A 22,271-nucleotide genomic window follows, 5' to 3' on the forward strand; every position below is an offset into this window, starting at 1 on the left:
AGAGGGAGAGGTAAAGGCGGAAGACTCTAAAAGAGGGCTCCCCGCTCCATCTACATGGACACTGCTCTAAACTCCATGTCCTTTTATTGCACAGGACACACCTCTGCTTTCTACCCTACAAAAAGCCAGTTTTTCAGGTCTTTTGTTCCACAAAAAGCCGGATGTCTGGTTGTTGAGTCAGACCTCAATGTGCCTAACGAGTTTGACTTTCTACAACACTTAGCACACAAAGTCCAAACAATCCAAGCCCCTGTTCGCTCTTTCTGCTGGGGCCACCATTTAGCATTTCAGGACTCTGGGTCTCAGTTCTCCCAAGTCCACCCAACAGGTGCCGTCCAGGAGGACTGCTGAAAAGAACTACAGCAATGCCCTGTAAGTGGAAAGATCTCTTTTCCCAGCTCTGCTTTCCTCCAAGCACAATCCTGCTGAGAGACAGGAGGTGAGGATCAGCCCACTCAGTGCCCTGCCAGTTCCAAGGAAGCAGCAGGGCCAGGGAGAATTTCCTCACGTGTTTCCAACGTGTTTCATGCATTTTATTGCTCATCTACCATGCAGATCAAAAGCGCTGGAGCAGGTCCAACTATTTCACACAGAATCTCACACTCCAGGCTGGCTACAGCCCCGAAAGCCTTCGTTTCTTCACTTGAAATACTGCCCAATGTTATTTTGGGATATGACCTGATAGAGGAAGCCCATAGGGATTCCATGACGATAAGCGTTCCAGCTGTGATTGGTTGCCCAGCCCCAGCGAGTGCCAGCATGGGTTTGTCAGGCTCTGCTGACAAACAGAACTCAGCAGCTAACACCTTCTCTTCACACCACAACAAAACCATGCCCGAAAATCACACAGGCCATACCTCATCGGGGGTGTGGGGCGGGGGTTTGCTAGTGCTCTCGCAGGAAGAGCTGCGAGTTCTAACATGAATCGGCTGCCTGACTGAGTACATTTTCAAGCAGAAAGATACCAGATCAGGGTTACAGAAGGGGGTTAAACAATCTCCCAACAGAGACTCACAAGGATGACCTCAGTTCATTTTGCTGAGCAGATTAAACATCAATAAGGAAGTTTCATGGCAATGTTCAGTTCAGGGTTTTCTCAGAAATTTGGCTGAATCCTTGAGAAATGGAGCTTTTGTTAACCCCCCAGATGGAGTTCTCATATTCTTCACTTGTGAAGAGCTTTTGCCAAGCTGTGCTGACTACTGGCAGGGAAACCATCCACCCCAGGTAAATACTATACACACACGTGTAGTAAATGTGTGTGTGTGCGAGCATGGGGTGCATGTGACTGTGGTAGGAACTTCACAACTCAGCCATACTCACTTAAATGACAAGTCCCGGATAAAAAAAGTCCAAATGCACAGACTGAAGAGACCAAATCTGCACTAGCACTCTGTCAGCCTAGCCTAACGGGCCCACGGCCACGGAGGGAGGCTGCTCCCAGGCTGGAGAACGGGAGGAAACCCCGAAGAACACAGAAGAGGCTGGGAAACCTAACCTTTGATGAAAGGCAGGTGGTAGGAAAGGAGGCAACAGTTTTGACAAACTTCAAGGAAAAGACAAACTTTAGGAATGACTTAAGACAAATAAGTTTTGGGGAGGCCTGATTTTTCATAAAGCCTTCTTTAAAGCAACATTTGTCAAGGATCAGAGGAAGAAGAGACTACCTCTATCAAACACCTCCCCCACCCCAAATATTCAGTACAATAATTCTCTTTCTTTCCTTCAGTCTTTGCTAAATGGAAAGATGGGTGATCTGACCCACCCAGACTAGAAGGGACTCCAGAGTTACATGACTGCTGCTCTGTTGTTCCAATGAGGGGTCTTCGTCCAAGAGATTAAATGCCAACCCTCCCTAGAGAGCAGTGCTGGCTGAAATGCCAGGAACGAATCAACACACAGAAGAGGCTGCCTCTTACTCCCCAGTCAGGGTTTAAGCAGGCACTAAGGAAGAAACGGGCTTCCCTTGTGGCTCAACGGGTAAAGAATCCGCCTGCAATGCAGGAGACCAGGGTTCGATCCCTGGGTTGGGAAGATCCCCTGGAGAAGGGAGGGGCTACCCACTCCAGTATTCTGGCCTGGAGAATTCCATGGACTGTATAGCCCATGGGGTCACAAAGAGTCGGGCACAACTGAGTGACTTTCACACTTCAAGGAAGAAGAAAGAAAAGACAAGGAGACTGGCACTATCCTACAGTTTGGGACCATCATCCTGCCTGGACTACATTCACTGTGGAGAAGCAGAAACCACTCTGGGAAAGGCTCAGAGAACTCTTATTTCTTACCCCCTACCCCAAGTTTCCAAAAAAAAAAAAAAAAACCCTCACCAAACTCCCTCTTCCCTTTTTCTACAGGTTATTACTCTGTAGACAGTGAATGATTTCTTTCTGGTACCTTCTGACTGCCTGGTGGGGAATGCACAGTAGAGAAAAGGTCAGACTCTTCTTGTCTCCAGAACGCTTTTCAGGGCCCACCCACCTCCAAGAAGAGATCCCATACATATACATGTTGAATTTCATAAAGAAAGCTCTGGGAGACCAAATCTCCAAATTCAAAGAATGTTAGAAAGAGGAGTAAAGCAAGATCCTTCATATCTTCCTCTTGAAGGGACTCAGAACTGACATGAATACATGACTCTCAGGTGTTCAACCCAAGGGTACATGGCTGTCTCACACTTCATTCTCACATCATTTTCTGAGGTAGGGATCATGCCCATTTTAGCAAAGAAGCAAGAAGCTCAGAAATTAAATGACTTGCCCAAGGACAGAAAACTGTTCAACAGGAGAACTGGGTTTAAACCCATATTTCTGACTCCAAAGCCTGCACTCTTCCGACCGTAAGGTGGGAGCTTGCCAACATCAAAGGCTGGGCTCCATGTTCCACACAACATGAGGCAACAGCTTGTCTCCAGACATGCTGGGTGGTTAGCTACATGACTCTCAGAGGCTAACCTCACTCGGCATCACTTAGTTCTTTGCAGAAGGAAAGAGCAAAACTAGACAATTCAGCTCCCCAAGTCTACCATGCCGTGTGTCCTTCTCTTTCCTAGCCACTCTTCCTTACTAAACTTTCTTTCATGGTTATTTCAAGTCAGCCCTTTCACCTGTTAACTTTCTTGATTTAAGCCTACTTCTTCTAAACTAAAGGGTATAGTACTTTTCCTCACCTCTGGGTCCTCAGAAGGGTACTTAATGGATGGAGGGGGGAAGAGAATGACTTAGAATCCGGGGAGATAAGCAGAAGTCCCATGAAAGTAGCTATGTGATCTCAGCCTGTGCTCCTGTGCCCTAACCCTACTATCAGGCACAAAAGTGGGGCTCAGAGAGAGAAGTCAACACATTCCTGGCCTCCAGGTGGCCTCATCTTGGATAACTTCAAACCCCCACACTTTTTTCCTCACCCGGCCCTGTGACCACCCTTCCAAACTGCAGGACAATTGGGTCTTGCTGAGCAGCTCCAAACTACAACATGGGAAAGCTCCTTTCCAGGGGCATGAGCCAAGCAAGCTCCAACCCCCTGCCCACAGCCGTGCCCAGCAATGGGGCAACAGAACGCGCCTTAGCAGCACCGGGCGGCCCATTTCCCAGCCATCAGCAAGAACTGGGTGGGAAGGGCAGCCGCGTGAAGCCACACCACCAGCGCAGCGACTACACACGAGACTTGTTTTCTGCCTTGGGAACTTCAAAGACAAGAACAGCTTCGTGGGGCAAAGCCTCCACAACCACAGTATAACTTCTCTGATCCCCGCTCCCTCCACAGACAAAGCCGAGTCCCTTCAAGATCCCCCAGAGTCAAAGTTCAGGACTGGTGGCACTATGCTGAATCTGCCCCTCTCCTCACTAGCCCGTGGGGTGAGAGCCTCCAATGTTACTACTAATGCCAGGCCCACAAAAGATAAAATGCTTGATAAATATTACTCAAAAGCATCCTCTTTAGATCCAATCTCTATTAGTCTCTCTCTCTTCTTTAACAGTCCTTCCCTCACCCCAACACTGTACCTTCACTCTAGACCTCCACAGTTGAAGGAAGGACTCGGGTGTTGTCATCAAGGGAACTGACTTTCCCGACTAAAACTGAGAAGTGCGATGCTGAAAGGACCTCGGCCACCTGCTGAGAACTCTTGACAGAATTGCACTAAAGGGAGGAACGTCTGGAGAGGAGGCTGTTGGGAGGCGGGTCTCTGTGTCCCTGGAGAAATTTCTAATTACAAAAATACAAGAACCCACTGTCCTAATCCACCTCAGCAGAATCTCTTGAGGTAGGTCTGACCCTTTGAGTGAAGGCTGAGGGCACCGCTGAGGTGAAAAGAGGTGAGAAGAAAGAGTACTGGGCTGCTGGCATTCCTACAGTGGGCACCCCTTCAGACAGCAGCTCGGCCACTGCAGCAGCCATTGATTTTCCAGGGGTTGATACTCTGCTCCCACAGATCTGCTCAGCTGGAGGCTGAATCACATTGAGGCTTCTGCTCATCTCCCTGCACTGGCCCCTCCCCAAACCAGTAAAACAAACACCAAACACAATGCAAGTTGGCGACAGAGAGATGGTGCTCCCCACACACACCCCCACCCCCAGAAAAATCATAAACACCAGTTCAAGGGAACCAAAGCTACATGGGCAACCCACAAGACGCTGCCTGGGCCAACCCACAGACCCCAGAGAGCCTTTTAATCCACTGCCCAACATCCCCACAGAGATCTTTCTAAAGATGCAGACGTTCTACATAAAAAAATCCAGGTTCCCAACTTGTGAAAATAATAGATGCTAGAACTCCCAGAGAGCGCTGATGGATTGAAACCCTGCTTTCTGGTTTGTCACAGACCCCACCAGGTCCGTATGATACCCATGTTACTACCTGAGCAGTCTTCTGACACACACCCCTCCCCCTACCAGGGTTTCTCACTTAGGCCAGGACAGAGAATGTCTTCTCTAGTCAAAAACCACCTCCTGGCCAAAAATGTACAGCGTGTTCTAAGGGTCACTAGCTAAGACTCAAATTTGAAAAAAAAAAGAAACTAGGGCAGAGCTGGGTCTGAGTTAGAGCAGTCAAGACCGGTGCATATTTATGGAAAAGGGCTATTCTAATCCCAGCAGGAAAAGAGCACTGTAAAGCTAAAGAAGGCAAAGAAGTGAAGAACTCCCTACTTTCTCCAAGTCCTGCATTCCATCAGGAAGGCCAACCACACAGACCATGTTCCTTCATGGTCATCAGCTTGGATCCTTGAACTTGAGCAAGCAGACAAGGAAAAGGGGGACAGGAAAATAACACAGAAAACACAGTAGAATTCTGGGTCTGAGAAGTATAAGGGGGAGGGGTACTGCCTTAAGCTTCCACCTCCTTTGGCTGCTCCTCAGAAATACAGCAACCAGAAAACAAGGAGGATGCGATGTGCACCGGCGGGGAAGGTGAGCTTGGCACTGCGCTGAACACAGTGCAGACCGAGGTCTGGGGGGCTGGATGGCCTCCTTGGTTTGATATTTAAAGCTCTAAATGTGTATCTCCAGTGGTCTTCCCTACCATGACCTACAGGTCTAGATAAAATCCGAAAATTTAGAAGGAAGAAGTGGAACAAACAAATCTGAGTGGGAAATGGATAGAATCTTAAACCAGAAAAGACAGCCATCAACCCTGAAGGCCTTTAAAACCAAAAACACCAACTCTATATATAAAGAAAGACACGGTCAAGTCTAAAGGTAGAAGACGAAGCAGGGGGTGGAGGAGCGACGCGCACTCGCAACAGCAGTGCCTCTGCGCACAGGCCCTCTGACTGTTGGAACGCGACTTCTCGCCTACCTTTCCCCCAACCATCAGGAGATCACCTTCTCGCATCTCGGTAAACAACATTCAGTGTTCTTCCCACATCAAAGCTGGCCTTCAGGAAGGGACAGATAAGCTGTCAGCTTACGCCTCCAATGCCCAGTTCCCACCTTCAACAAGGCGAGGCTTCTTAGCCCCCTTGGGAAAAGTCAAATGGGAAGCAAGCTAACAGCGTGGAGGTGAGCTCCACCTCAGGGCAATCAGAGATTATGTCACAATACCAGACAATTCCATGCTGACAGCAGGTGTGGAGGAGGAATAGGTTCTGGCCGCCGAAGTAGATGGAACAAGAGATCAAGCAGTGGCCCCCAAAGGGACAGCCCTAGATCACATACCAGTTTCATCACAGCTTTCAGGTAGAACACCAAGTATCTTAGAAATATGAGAAAAAGACAAGAGATGATTCTGTGCTTGATTTATCAGGTATGTTAACATAGCTCCACACCTATGGGCCCTCCCCTCTGGGCCCAGATTCTCACTCTGCTGCAGGGGGCCCTACTGGTTTCTGTAAAGACAGCATTGCTAGGCGAACTTTGTTCAAAAACCCCAAGATACCCCCTCACCCTCTGCTGCTTCTCACCCTCTTCCTCAGAAAGACGAGACACAGCTTGGCAGTCCCACACCTAGGGGCTAGCTTTTGGATTTTGGTTGGTCTTCTTGAAGGAGGACAATGGCAGAACCAGGGTAGGTACCTCACTGAGGTCGTCTCCCAAACAGCTTTGCAAAAGGTTGTAAAAGCACCAACAGGAGAGAAGGCGAAGAGGAGATAAAGATGGAGGAAAGCCACTATCACCAAGGCAACTGAGTTCATCCATATGCTGACTCAGGAAATTCAAGAAATTCAAGCTTTTGAGGTTTCTTCCTTCCAGAATAAATGCTTCCTACATCTTCCTGGGGAGCAGACCCAAACCCAGAAGCTATAGTATCATTACCTTTGCCTAGAAGTTTCAATCTCAGACCTCTCCATCGCACCTCCTTCCCTTTCTCCAAAGAGAAGAATTTATGGAAGACAAAGTCTGTCTTTTTAATATGGCATTCTTCCTTCACTTAAAGGATCCTTTATAGGAGTCGGTCCTAATAGTAAAAGCAATGGGCTAGAAGTCAGGGAACCCCATGTTCTCAGTTACTGAATGACCATGGGCAACTCCTGTACCCTTTCTGGGCCTTAGGTTCTCATATATGTAAAGTGTGGGGTGAAAGGGGACAATGGTGTTTGTGTTAGTGTGGTGAATATTCTGTGGAGTAGCTCATGCTGCCTCCACTCTACTCTTTTCCTAACGGCAGAGGTTAAAAAGCTAAAAACTACATTTCCCAGAATCCCCCTGCAGATGCTTTTGGCTACAATTTAGGTTCTGCTAATTAGAATCAGACTCAAGATTAGATCAAAGTATGGCAGTGGCCATACTTCTGTCTCCTTCCCTTGTTTCTACAGGAGCATTTTGGTTTCATCTTCCAGTTAACTGGGCGCTAGTTCTGGTGGCTGCAGCTGCTGCTGCTTGATTCCAGCTTACCAATCCCTGGATAGCAGACGAAGAGCACGCAAGCCGACAGTGGCTCCCAAGCGGAGGTTCCCTTGGTGGGTCAAATCTAGGTCTAGATCCCGATTCCCAGCCTCCCTCAATCCTTCGACCAATCTTCAAGCCCTATTTGCTATATTAAACCCTTCTCTATTAAACTACCTAGGGTTTAGTATGGCCTAGGTTCAGTGTAGAAATCACTCTCTCTGACATAATTTTGTCAGACGACACGAAGAGTAGTTGTGAAGATGAAAGAAATTATTCACAAAGCATATTCCCTAAGTCAGAGTCTTCTGACGAAAAATGGGCAAGATGGGGAAGCCTAGAACTTTAAAATACATTTGTCCAGGACAACTTCCTTCATTTCTTCCCTTTTTACCATCTTCCTGTACTTTCTCCCTCCCACTCTAAGCTCTGGGGGGGGGGGGGGGGGGGGGGGGAGCTGAATGGCTCACAGAAGATGGAAGGCTGAGTCAGCACATGCTTTCCTTTCCATCCCTATATTCTCTGCAAGCTTTTACTCTGCTGAGGGTAGCATTACCTGCCCAACCCCAAATAAGTATTCTCTGGGCTTGGGCTAGAGAGGGCACCAACTGTCTTCCTCAGAAGCAGGAAATATGTTTACATAATCCAGGGGGTAAAGAACCAGGGCACAGCCCTGCACAGCTAATGACCAAAGACACGTTTGGCCCATACAAGATCCTAGTTTATCTTCTTATACCAATTTCTGGTTGAAGTAACAAACCACCAGCTTCCTGTAGCAGGAGTGGGGACAAACTGAAAAAACAAGGTCAAATTCAAGTGGCATGCTTGGTGGGACGGGGTATTTCCCACCAGTCCTCAGCAATGCTAACTAAGCCCAGGAGCCATCACACTAGAGGTGAGGCTCGGTTAGTTTTCAGAATGAAGTTTTCTGAAGAAAACAAAAGGTTCCAGCAAGAGGAATCTGTGTGAGACACACAGGCAGGAAGCAGAGCTGAGCCACCAGCAACTAGAATAGAAACAGGAAACGGGCCCAGGAACAAGCATACAGTAATCTGCTGCAAGCAGCACCGGCTCCGGCAGGCACCAGGCAGTGTCAGGGTCGAAGCAGCGTGACTAAGACGGAGAAGCAGATTGGCTGGTCCTGCCAGAGCACAGGCGCTCTAGAGAAGGGATGGCTACCTGCACAGGGTACATGCTGCTCTGAGCACTCTGGGCAGATGTGACAGAGGGGGTGGGGATTTCCTTTTTGAGACTTTGTAAGAGCACCTGGGTTACAATTCAAGGGGACCGAGCACAGATACACAGTCAGATATAAAGAAAACAGGTCACCAACCTCAGAATGGCTCAGCTTCTCTGGGTACCAAAATTGCTAGTGACATTTCTGTTATCCCTTAAAAAAAATAAGCCATCAAAAACCTAGGCAAAAACTGTCGGTCCTGCCTCCTCTTACCATGAAATGTAACAAAAAGGAACATAGTGTAAAACTTAAATCCTTCAAACATTCCAGTTTATTAAGCTTTTAGAGAATTTCTGTCACCTCTCCTACCCCTCACCAATAAACCTAGACAATGAAAAGCAGGTCCCCAAGCTCAGGCAGGTAGTAAGAACCTACAGGCTAGTCAACAAAGGTTTACTAAGATTTGCCTAACACAGGTATTAGACACAGGTCTGAATGCTCAAGCAGAAGCACCAGCATAATGCTACACCAACATGAAGAAAATGGGAAGAAGTCCCAGAGAAGGTATTTCACAGCTAGGTTTTGAAGCCAAAGTAGAACTTTGTCGGACATTAAAAAAAAAAGGTGGTGAGGGAAGAGTAATAGAGATGACACATACCTTAAGCCAAAGGACAACAGCTCTGTGAGGACCAGGAGCTGTGAGGAGCTTCAAGGCGCCCCTGAGTGGCCAGAGATGAGGCTGTAGAGGCATGCTGGGAGTGGCGGATGGCCCCATAATAGGTTCTGGGCTGTAGGTACAGGGAGCCAGGGCTCCCAGAGCACACACAAAACAACTAGTTTACTAGACGTGGTAACATTTATTAGAGGAGACCGGTGGGCTACAGTCCATGGGGTCACAAAAAGTTGGACAAGATTGAGCATGCTTGCATGTGTGCGCACGCATGTGGGGGCATGCACACGCGCATGCACACACACACACACACACAGCTTCTGGCAAGATATTTCACTTGCAAATTTTACTCAGCTTTCAGGGTCTAACTCTTCCTTGCTCCAGAACCATAAGACACATGAACCACCTGAAGACCTTGTTAATAGTGTTGGAGTCAATAAAGCTGGTGTAGGGCCCAAGAATCTGCATTTCTCACAAGCCCCCAGGTAATGTCTGTGCTGCTTGATAATGGACCACATTTTCCTCAGCAACAAGGATCTGACTGATTAAAGTTTCACCATTAATCAGAACACTGTTTAAGAAAAAAGGCACAGAACAGGGCTTGCTCCCATACAATAAAGGGAACCAAAGAACCGTTCTTGTCAACTTTTCATTGTTGGAGCTGATGCCCTGCTTGGTGAGCTCCTTCAGCAGGCCTGATCTATAGATTTAACCACCTTCCCTCTTCCACTTCCTCCCTGCCCCTTCAGTTCACAACTCATCTATGCTTCCATCACAGGGAGGGTCTGGGGGAAGAAAGGGAAATGGATGTCCATTTACACTCCTCCTTTTATGACAAATCTAGTAAATGATAAATGACAAAGGGTTGAGACTTTTGGCTAAATATTAAAAGAGAATCAGATTGTCCATGCCTTTCCTTTGCTGGGCGGGATGCTAAAGGAAATATTTCATCTGAATTATCAGAGAAAACTGAATTCAAATTCTAACTCCAACCCTTAGTTTCCTATGTAAAATAGAAGTGATTATTAAACTTAGTACATTTCAATTCCTGCTCTTCCAGGAGGATTCACTATGGCTGAAGATCCTTTCCTGGCCTCACAACTGTCCTTTAAGATTCAGATTCTGTAAGAGTTCCTTTCCATTTTCTCATTCCAGATCACTATAACCCAAGCTCTCATGATATGAGAACATCACAGTAGTAAAGCTTGAGTGTGAATAGGTACCCTGTTGTTAAGTAGAAATATAAAGGAGGGCTTGGAAACTCAAGCTATAAAAGAATACCTTTCGATAATTTAACAGACATTAAAATTTCTATTTACTTCACTCCTGGCATCAACAACTTTCACTCCTGGCCAACAAGTGCAAGCAAGTATGGTCTAGATCTTCAATAGCAGCCTCTAAGACTTTTTCAGTCAAGGATATAGTGTCCCTTTTAAGCTAACCCAGTGCCCTTGATTCCCTTCTCTTGTTAATTCCTGTAGGATGTGCCTGTTTATATCTTCCTAACACTTTGGCTGTCCAAGGGACTCTCAAGAATCTTCTCTAACACCACAGCTCAAAAGCATCAATTCTTCAGCACTCAGCTTTCTTTATGGTCCAACTCTCACACCCACACATGACTACTGGAAAAACCATAGCTTTGACTATACGGACCTTTGTCAATAAAGTAGTATCTCTGCTTTTTATTATGCTAAGTTTGTCACAGCTTTTCTTCCAAGGAGCAAGTGTCTTTTAATTTCATGGCTGCAGTCACCATCTGCAGTGGTTTTGGAGCCCAAGAAATAAAATCTCTCACTGTTTCCGCTGTTTCCCCATCTATTTGCCATGAAGTGATGGGACCGGATGGCATGATCTTAGTTTTCTGAATGTTGAGTTTTAAGCCAGCAATTTCACTCTCTTTCACTTTCATCAAGAGGCTCTTGATGTGGTGTCGGAGAAGACTCTTGAGAGTCCCCTGGACTGCGAGGAGATCAAACTAGTCAATCCTAAAGGAAATCAGTCCTGAATATTCATTGGAAGGACAGATGCTGTAGCTGAAGCTCCAATCCTTTGGCCACCTGATGCGAAGAAATGACTCACTGGAAAAGACCCTGATACTGGGAAATACTAAAGGTAGGAGGAGAAGGGGATGAAAGAGGATGAGACGGTTGGATGGCATCACCGACCCGATGGACATGAGTTTGAGCAAGCTCCGGGAGTTGGTGATGGACAGGGAAGCCTGGCGTGCTGCAGTCCATGGCGTCGCAGAGTCAGACATGACTGAGTGAACTGCACACTCCAGCAGCAACTTCACTATTTTGTACCCTATCTGCTTTATACACATAAGAATCTTGAGATGAAGCTGAGGAATTTGGGCCGATTCAGCTGACTCCTCCTAACATGCCTTTCAAGAGTCCTCTTCACCTTTACACCCTTCCCTTACTCATTTCCTTCCTTCCAGCTTCAGAAATCAGGGCCTCTCCCTAACTTAGAAGGATCCCAATAAACTGCTTCATGACAAATTCAACTTTACATTCCTTGACAATACATTAGATGTAGACCATCTTTGTCCCTTTCCTTGGCTTCCAGAAATATGACACAACCCTGGGCCCCTTCCAACCTTTCCAGTTATGTGCTGGGCACTTCTACTCTGACCCAAGCACAGTCCAGCGCGCCATCTGACTCGGCCATGCTGCACGGCCTGGGAGGTTTAACTATTAACCACTATGCAGACAACTCTCAAACTCTATCCAGACTCAGCTCTTACCTGAGTTTCAGCCTCCTAAATTCCAACTAGTAATGAAGCATGCATTTTTAGACATCTCATTGTATGGAGCTTAACTTCTCCTCAAAGGTGAGTTTCCCTATTAACCTTCTATTTCTGTCAATGAGAGCCCCACCCTCCCCAAACCTGGTATATCAAGATTGTTATATTTTCCAGTCAGTAGAATCCACTTATTCCCAGTTCTATAGATTCTTTCCTGAGCACCTCACAACTAAGACTAGGTAGCTACGTAAATGAGGCTGAAGAGTAGAACTCCACTGAATGCTAGAATTATTTCAATAGTTTAACTCATCCCCTTGCTTGCAGACTATCCCCTTTCCAAACCATACTACACACCAGTGGATCATTTTTGTTAAAACATTAGCTTCATCATGTTATTGCCCTAATTACGTATCTGCAGGCCTATGAGATCAGATCCGAGTGGCTTACTTATCGTACCAGGGCTCCAGCCCCTGTGATCTAGCTTTCCTTCCTGTTCCTGCCCACCTCAGGAAGACTGATCCTGACCAGCCCCCCAGAAGTCATCCACACTGCACCCCACCCCCACCGAGCCTCAGCCCAGCACTTTTCCTTTCCACCCCACCCAAGACACCCATATCTAGTTCATTCTAATTAAACTTCTGCCGTGATGTCCCCTCTACGACTTTATTTTTTATGCTTATTTTTAATTGATTGATGATTACTTTACAATATTGGTTTCTTTCATACATCAACATGAATTAACCCCAGGTGTACACACGTTCCCTCCCTCATAAATCTCCCTCCCACTCTACTCTTTAGACATAAATGGATCACTGACTTCACCAAACCTTGATAGCACTCACTGTAACATTCAGGCACACATTCTTCTATTTTACCAATGAAACAGAGGAGGATCCCTAAGGGTTACAACCATATCATAGTCAGAATCACCCACTTAAGAGTTCAGGTTACCTCGTAAGTCATAGGTGTTCAACCCTTCCTTATAGTCATGCGTCTAGGCCTTCTATACAACAACCAGAGCAAATGGGGTGCCAGAATTTACTCCAGAGACAGGCAGTTTACCTACTTTTCTTTCTGAAATATCCTCAGTCCTCCAGATCACAAAGGAATCTGTATGTCACACTTGGGCTTAGACCTATAGGAATCAAGTAGTCAGAGGTAGTGTAACTTGTGAAGTTTGATTTTTTTAAGATGACCACCCTGGTGATTATGTTGAAGATGGACTTGGAATGAAAAGAAACAGCTTAGGACTCTGTAACAAACAAACACCAGGTAAGAGATAATGGGAGCCCAACAGAAAGGCAATGAGGAAGGACAAGGGATCCAGTGATGAGTGCCAGAGAGCAAAGAGTTCCCAGGGTGGAGCTGGCAACGCAAGAGGTGCCCTAACCCAGGAATAAACTGCAGGGGTCCCAGCTGCAGGCAGTCGGGTCCGTCGGGTCTCTCCCAGGTCTCTCTTCCTTCACCCATTTTCAACCCAGTCTTCCCTCCAGATCATCAAGAATCAAACTACAGCGTAAGTCACCACTATTACTCAAGTTGCCATGTGGCTTCCCAGCCCAGTAGTTTTTTCTTCCCTTTTCAAAGGACTACCAAAGCTCACTGCTATTCATTCAAGTATGGTCTTAAGATCTACAGCACCACTTGAGAGCTGGCTAGAAATGCAAATTCTTGGGTTCTACCCCACAACTACTGAATCAGAATCTCTGGCTGGATGTCAGTAATCTGTGTTTTAATTAATCTCCAGATGATTCCTAATGCATGCCTAAGTTTGAGAAGCAGTGATATAGCTAACTTCCCCAGATGAAAGCTTTTAATCCTATATCCATTTTGCATCACTGAATGGAAACTCTATTCCAGGTACACTTGCAAGACTAACATGTAAATTTACAAATGTGCCTCAGTAAGAAAAACTCGAGAAGCCATCATTACTCTTAAGGAAACCACATACACTTGAATGAATCACTTAAATAGAAGCTTTTCAAGACGCAACTATTCCAAGTCATTCTCAGAAATGACTATAATCAAAAGTCAGAAACCAATTTTCAGATGAGTCCCTTACAGATTTCGCCCCTAAATAAAGAAAACTAAAGACTTAATGAAACACCATGAGATTTGCTCACCTACCCCTTACAAGAACTTTTTTTTTGGGGGGGCGGGCTGGGAGCCGCACTGTGTGGCATGTGGGATCTTATGTTTTCCTGACCAGCCACTGAACCTGTGCCCCCTGCAATGGAAGTGTGGATTCTAGACCCCTGGACTACAGCAGGGAAGTCCCAGGAACCTTCTTAACATAAGGTGAAGTGAGACTATTTCACAAGATAATGACAAATCCTAACCCCACTTCTTCCTAAGGCCACTGTCAGGAAGCACTAATAAATTAATTCATCCTCTAAAATGAAGTTTGGGCGGTCCCATAACAGTCTGTGATGACTGTCTTGCACTAGCAGGGAAAACAACAATTTGGTAATATGGTCATGTTGTACCCTGTCAGTCATACACTTTTTGGATGAGCAATGAATCTGCTCAGGTGTACCTATTCGATGAGTTGGAACTATTATATGACAAGCACTATGACAGCAATGAGCAAGACAGAGCAAGTCTGACCCTCAGTGAGCTTGAAGTAAGTAACAGAAATTACCCTTGAGATGAGCACTGACAAGAAGTATGGTGCTGAGCCGGTCTGCTGTAGTCGAGGAACCCGACACAGTGTGGACTAGAGAGGATGTCTACCAGGGCTGCCAACCAGAAGCACCCGCACAGCTTCTCGCAGGCCAACGCCCAAGCCGTACCCCGCGCCAAACAAACCAGAATTCTGTGAACCCTGGCCATGGGTTTTAAAAATCATTTGTTCCCCCAGGTAATTCTAACATGCAGGCAAGGTAGAGAACTATTGGTCTTGGGTATGGTAAGACACGGTTTGGGGTACAGAGGTCACTAAGACAATGCCTGCCCTCCAGGAGCTTTCTATCTAGTGGGAAAGACCCAACAACCCAGAGGTATTAGCAAAATGCTCTAGCAACACGGAGCAAAAAACCCTCAGATCCAGCATGATGCTTCTCTGGGCACAAGATGGGGAAGTGATCCCAATGGATTATATAAGGTGCTTTTACCCGTGGCAGCAAGGTTTGGCTCAGGCACCTAATTATTCTTTATACCTTTTCATACATCTTAAATATTGCAGGCTTTTAAAATAGTAAAAATAAAAAATGCCTTTAGTCAGTGAAGGCAACATGGAAATTATTTAAGCTGAATTTTGAAGCTTAAGGGGTTTCCTGAGGAAATGATTCTGAAGATGTAGTCTGAAATATAAACATAAAAAGTTAGAAGGAAAAGTACCTTAGGCAAAGGGAAGACTGTGCGCAAGAGCTGGAAGTGGAAAAGGCATGGGGCCCCACAGAAACTGAGAGAAGGCAGAAAGCAAAAAAAAGGATGAAGCAGAGGTTCTCAGGGGCTTCCCTGGTGGCTCAGACAGTAAAGAATCCGCCTGCAATGCAGGAGACCTGGGTTTGATCCCTGGGTTGGGAAGATCCCTTGGAGGAGGGCAAGGCAACCCACTCCAGTATTCTTGCTTGGAGAATCCCCATAGACAGAGGAGCCTGGTAGGCTACAGTCCACGGGGGTCACAAAGTGTCAGACACTACTGAGTGACTAAGTACACATACAAAGGTTCTCAGAGTGCCATTCTTGGTCTAGCAGCATCAAGAATTTGTTAGAAATGCAAATTCTCAGGTCTCACTCCAGACTTACTAAATCAAAGAGGTGGGGAGGCGGGGTAGATTTTGGATTTTATTCTTAATCAAAAATAATTGAGAGGTTTTAAATAGAGGAATAACATAATCAGGATAACAGTAACTAAATGGTCTGGCGTTAATAGCTCAGCAAAAACCCCTCAAAATCTAATTTTTGTAATAATCAGGATCAGAAACCATACTGAGTCTTTAAATCAAGGGTCACAATCATAATGCCTTTAGGGCTAAGCTGGAAGGGTGCCTGAGTGGAAAGAGGGATATGAAAAACTGAAGGGGCTGCCCTCCAGTCAGCAGAGCATCTGCTCTGTAGCCAAACACAAACACGTGCTGAGTGGAGGGATACACTGGTGAACCTAGGGCCCCCTTAACCACAGCTGCTTAAGAAAGGAGCGGGCTCCTTGCAGGGAATCCCGCCTTCTCCTTTCTTCAGATGTGACTATTTCCCCAGCCTGGCTAGGCAAATCTGGCATCAAACCAGAAAAAATTTCAAAGAATAAACCACCGTTTGTTTCTTTGTCTAAGTAGCAGAGGGATAAAAAGCAATTCAACAAACAAGATGCCAATAACCCGGCCAGTTCACCTCCCACATGGAGCTTCTACTACTACAGAACAAATGGCCTGTTTGGATGAACCCAGGGCAGAAGCCTGAACCTGGGAACGCTCCTTGGGATGGGCTACCCAGGAACAGCTCTCTCCTGGGTCCAAGAGGCTACAGGCTACTGGTGTCTTCACTTCAGTAGGTCAAATCAAGCTCTTGTATTCAACAGCATAAGGCTCTCAAGCTTTAACAGACAATGTGTTTGTATGCTAGGTTTCTCAGGACTAAAAACTACCAAATGCAGTTCAACCAAAATGTCACCAGAAACAAGCAGAAACTTTCTGATGAGGCACAACTTACAGCATGGGCAGAAATCTACTGATTTGGGTTCTTGCTACAGTAGTCCCTCACCCGGATAGGTGATGAGGGAGTGGTTACACAGTTCTGACTGAATCAGGTTAAAAAGCACATTCCAGTGAAGTTTAGGATGCAAAACAGGATTGCAACAGATGTTAATGAGAAGGGAACAAGAGTGATTGCCTTATTCAGACACTTCCTCCCCCAACCCCTCAGCTGAAATAGTCAACAGTCTCCAAAGGCCTAGCTGACAACAGCGATTCATCCTGGCCTGGGATGCCGGAATTACAGGTGCTGAGGGACAGACCTTGTCCTACTAAGGTTACGGCTTAGAGATCTTCAGGGGAAGCCATGGGGCCTTCATGATAAAGTGAGTTCCCATCTCCTACCTTAAAGATCCAGAAAACCATTTTCTTACAAGTCAGAATAATGGAAGAGACAAGCTTCAAATCCAAGTAGAATAAAAATTTCAAAAGAATCTTATTCTTACCTGCGGCTGAATTTCCATCTCCTAACTGAAGCCAGATTTGTTAAGGAAAGGTTTGCTACCTACAGTCTTCTCAGGACAGTCCATTTTATTCCTATGCCCAGCCTGAGGGACTTGCCAACATGTAGTGACAGAGCTAAGACCAAGGGAAAATGCTCCCAGGACCAGCCTACTATTAAATAGTTGGTGTTACCTGCCTTTGAGTATTGAGTATAGTTCCTTGAAGATGATGGTCATTAGAGCCGATGTTTATGGAGGGCCTAACAAGCACCAACACTCTCTGTATACTAATATTAACCTCTATGAAGTGGGTACTTTTAGTTTCATTTTACAGATGCAAAAGCTAAGGCATGGACAGATTAAGTGACTTGCTCAAGGTTACAGTTAGTGGCAGAGTCAAAATGCAGATCCAGGGCTCTAGAGCCCAAGCTCTTCATCAGCAGACCATACTGTCTTTTTCAGGATACTGTCTGTCCAGACATTCTATAAACACTGCATCAAGCATCTGGCACCAAAAACTCTACTAGACAAAAGCATATATTCACATAAAACAACTAGAAAATCTGCTTTTCCTCCTCCATGCTCAAACGTGACAATCCATGCTGAACGCACTCCAGATTCTACCTCCTAGCTAAAAGTTAAGACAAATACCTAAAAATTTAGCTTTCAAAAGTAAGATATAGAAAAAAGCAAAAAACACTGAACTTTTTCTCAGCTTTGATGGAAAGCAGACAGTGCTTTTATCATTTCCATCTTCTCTGTCCCTCAGTTGCATCTATGCCTAAGAGCCCAAGATTTAAAACAAACAACAACAAAAAAAACCCATTTAAACAATGTTTAGATCTCTGAACAGAGATCACAAATATGTTCTTCCCTGGGCAGGCAACCAAAAAGGACATTCTATAAAGTCGGTCCACAAATGCCTATTCAGAATTCTGAGCTTGAATTTAAGGAATAGTTCATCATTCATTTAGCTCAATACCACCAAAACATCCAATCAGAAACTGGTCTTCCTTGCTTTTCTCTCTGCCCCCATCAGCTTTTAGAGGGTGGCAGAAATACTCACAGGCAAGCTTGAAGGTCTTGACTGAAGACTCAGGTTCATATCTTCTTGCCCTCCCTTACTGGAGGTCATTGAGGGGGCTGAGGATGCCTGAGACCCAAATGAATCTTGAGATAACTCCTAAAACAAGAGAAACAAAAGCTGTGAGAGCCTGGTTATTGATAAACCAGGCCAGAGTGCTTCATGGTGAAAAGGGCTATGGGACTCTATCACACAGGGGGAAACTGGGTTTGAGAGACTGACCACTCGCATACAATACTATTCAAAGGCAGAAAAATACAAACTGTGGCTCTTAAGAATGTCAACAGTGGACTTAGGACTCTCTGATGGCACTGTTGACCATTTATCATCACCAACAGAAGAAAACTGTTCTTTGGAACAAAGGCTCAAATCTAGCTAACTACAAATTTTATCTATCAAGGAAAGAGACCAACCGATTTCAAAACACCAACAAAAAACTCATACTAGAACCTCTGTATTAAAATGAGTACTGCTTCCTTTAAAGGCACTGGCCTGGGATGAGATTCCAACAATGCCACCAATGCACAAAATCTCTAGTGGACTTGTCATCATTCAGGCATTTCTCCTCTTTTTGTTCTTTAGAGAATAAAGCCCAAATTGTTATTTTCAGACTTTATCACCTAACTTGTTCATAGACATGGCTACAAATGAATTTTAGCTATTTCCCAAAATCCACTCTCAAATAAAAGTATTTGCTACAACTGAGAACGGGCTTCCCTGGTGGCTTAAGTTGGTAAAGAATCTGCCTGCAATGTGCCAGGAGACCTAGATTCAATCCCTGGGTTGGGAAGATCTCCTGGAGAAGGGAATGGCTACCCACTCCAGTTTTCTTGCCTGGAGAATTCCATGGACAGAGGAGCATGGCAGGCTACAGTCCATGGGATAGCAAAGAGTTGGACACGACTGAGCTACCTTCACTTTCACCACTAAGAATATTCTAAAGAATGTTATATCAGCCCTGATAGCAATTTCAAATGAAGGGGTCCAAAATATTTTGAGCAATAGCAGAACAGAATGGCAATTGCATGGACATACAGTAGTCTCCCAAAGTGACTGTTTTAAAAAAGACCAAACTCACTTGGATGCTCAAGTTCTGAATGCTCAGTTTAAAAACAAACAAACAAACAAAACTAGTCCATTATCTTTTTTTCTTGTCTGTCTATGCAACTTTCCACTGCCCTATTAGTAAAGAGAGCTACAAATCTTTATGCAGCTAGTTCAGTTAGAGAACCAATTCATGTGGCAAAGTTCTCATGACACCAACCCCCAAAGTCTGCAGTCACGTGGAGGGAGGGCGCATCTTACCTGCGGTGGAGGGAAGCGCTGCTGGGAGTAGGCAGTTTGCTGTGACTGCTGAGACTGGGGCTGAGGGTACGCAGCCTGCTGGGAAAGCGTCGAGGATGCTGGCTGCTGAGGTTGCTGCTGCTGGTAAGGAGACTGTGCCTGCGGCTGTGAGTAGGGGGGCTGGCTCTGGGGGTGCTGCTGGGTGCTGGACTGTTGGGAGGGGTATGGAGTCGGGGACGGCTGATGGGGAGGCTGGGACGGCTGCTGGGAGTACGGAGGTTGAGAGGACTGGAGCTGCGGTGGCTGAGACTGAGGCTGCTGCTGATACGAAGGTTGGGCATGGGGGGTCTGGGATGGTGGCTGCTGGGAGTAGGGTGGCTGCTGTTGCTGGGGGTGAGGACTTTGCTGGTTGTAATATGGAGTCTGGCCCTGCTGACCATACCCGCTGGGGCCTTGCTGTCCATAAGGAGGAATCTGTAAAAGGAAAGGATACTTTTAGCACTGACACTTCTGAATGAAGAAACGTGAGGTATTCTGTCAGAAGCTATGCCCTGAAGATGGGTACTGAAAGCAGGCAAGCCAAGCCTCACACCCTCACACTTGGAAGGCCCAGGGTTTTTCTACCAACCCTGTTAAACTGAGCCAGGAGGGTCAGCCAAGCTGGGTTACTAGGTTGGTTTGTTTACAGATGGACGACATTCATCCATGGAAAATTTACACTGTTTAATAAAAATTTGGGCAACTTACAAGAGTTCAAGAACAGTGTCTTCACCAATGAGACTACTCTTTTTTATCATGGCCTAGACTGTTTTTATAAGCGCTAGGAATCTGTATCCTAGCCACAATGAAGAGTCACTGGCTCAGTCAACTGAAAACCTAGGGTTTAGTAGTCTAGATTGTATGCCAATGACTAAACTACTCTGGTTCTCTTTTTCACTTTGTCTTTATTCATAAAGTATCTGAGAGCCTACTTGTTTACTTGTACCAGGCACTATTCTAGGCACAAGGGATACATTTGGCCAACTAGGAAAGAAAAAAGACCAATAAAATTCACCCCAAATATCCTCTATTTTCTCAGTGCGGGTTGGGGGGGAAAGGCAATTATATTTAAGGGCATACTTTGCTTCACAGTCTTAGAAGTACAATTAGGTTTAATATTCTATTCCTCACACCATTTTCAATATGAGTATCACTCATATATAAATGATAGAAAATGCTATCAAAACAAACAAAAAAGAATGGTGATAAAAAGATGATGGTGCGGATGCTCAGACAAAAGGAGATGAGTAAAATCTTAACGTCTGTAATAGCACCGTTGGCACCTTTACTGTTCAAATCTTCCCTTTTCCCGCTACTCCCAGTCCCTTCTACGTATTCACTGTAAACCAGACAGCTATATATGTTGAAGGCCTTGAGAAATACAAAAGGCCTCTTCTCTCCTCGGGCTTCCCTGATGGCTCAGATGGTAAAGAATCTGCTTGCAATGCAGGAGACCTGAGGTCCCTGGGTCAGGAAGAGCCCCTGGAGAGTAAACAGCAACCCACTCTGTATTCTTGCCTGGAGAATTCCATGGACAGAGGAGCCTGGTGGGCCACAGTCCATGGGGTTGCAAAGAGTTGGACACAACTGAGCAACTAACACTTCCCTCCCCAGGACACATGGTATGAGTGGTTTTCCTTGGTAGCAGTGGATTGGTGTTCAGCTACTGCCTTTTTCTTTCTTTCTACCTCCTTCAGAGATAACCACTCAGTGGATACAAGCAGGCCAGCCAGGTCAAAGAAGACAGCTATGTATAGCCAGTGGCCAGGGAGCAGTTTTCCTTCAAGTATACATGCTATGATGACCACAACCTTGGCCTTGTACGTAGCACACTGAAATTGAGTTGGCTGGCCCATGTTCCTTTCAAGGGGTTTAGAAGCCAAAGACACATTCTGATCCTACAGCTCAAGACCCGATCTTGGGCAACAAGAAGGATTAAGGTCATTGGAGTCACCATCTACCTGCTGTGCATAAGAGAGGCCGCCCATGGTACTCTGCGCTCGGCCCTGCATGGTCATCGGGTACCGCTGTGGGGTCTGGGACCCATATGGCTGCCCTGGGTACCCATGTCCTTGCTGCGGTCCTGATGGAGGTCCCTGTTGTTGCGAGTATGGGTTAGTCCCGCCATATGGCTGAGGTCTCATCTTGCCCATCTGATCCATTGGACTGGATGGCTACAAAATAAAGAGCATTTCATTAACCTGAAGCTTTGATGGCCTCTGGCCAGTATGAACACAACCTAGGCATACAAATCTGTGTGCCATAGAGGAAAACAGTTACTATGAAAAAGTAATGGTATATACCCAATAACCCTTGGACAAGTCATTTAACCTTCTTCAGAACTGGATTTTGTCATATGTAAAAGAGAAATACCACCCGTTTATGAAAGCACCTTGTAAGCTACATTCTACTTTATAACTACGGTACTACTTGAGACCCAAGGAACAGGCCAGGTGTGAAGCAATGAATACATGGACTCTATGGTACAGAAAACAAGAACACAGGCCCTGTAGTTGGGAGGGGTTGGTGTCACTATACTCTCCCATGATCTTGTTCAGTAATACCAAAACTGATGCTTCAACACTGTGGTTGGGAATTTAAATATACAAGCATCTAGATATTTTTATTCTTTAAATAGTGAAATCTTATTTCCTTGCATATCAGTAGCCCATTTGTACTATGGCACAAGCACTTAAATTTATGCTTTCTCCCAAATGGGTAACACAGCTAAGTTACCGTTGTTGAGGGAATTGTGACCATGAATTTACTTAAGAGCCTTGTACAACTCAACTGAAAAGTTCACCTCCTTGAGAGTGGCAA

At 45.7% G+C, this 22,271-nt stretch overlaps 1 protein-coding gene across 3 annotated transcripts in view; it reads right to left on the minus strand.

Annotated features, from left to right (window-relative positions):
• ARID1A (AT-rich interaction domain 1A) overlaps positions 1 to 22,271 on the minus strand; it is a 68,676-nt gene that overhangs the window by 22,417 nt on the left and 23,988 nt on the right. For all 3 annotated transcript variants that reach the window (XM_044938088.2, XM_025278665.3, XM_025278663.3), the window contains exons 2-4: positions 21,413 to 21,625; positions 19,434 to 19,886; positions 18,111 to 18,227 (exon numbers count right to left, since the gene is read on the minus strand). In XM_044938088.2, coding sequence (XP_044794023.2) covers positions 18,111 to 18,227; positions 19,434 to 19,886; positions 21,413 to 21,625 — 783 coding nt within the window. The remainder of the gene's footprint in view (positions 1 to 18,110; positions 18,228 to 19,433; positions 19,887 to 21,412; positions 21,626 to 22,271) is intronic.

The sequence above is a fragment of the Bubalus bubalis genome, chromosome 2 (assembly GCF_019923935.1).
Source record: "Bubalus bubalis isolate 160015118507 breed Murrah chromosome 2, NDDB_SH_1, whole genome shotgun sequence".
Classification (NCBI taxonomy): Eukaryota; Metazoa; Chordata; class Mammalia; order Artiodactyla; family Bovidae; genus Bubalus; species Bubalus bubalis.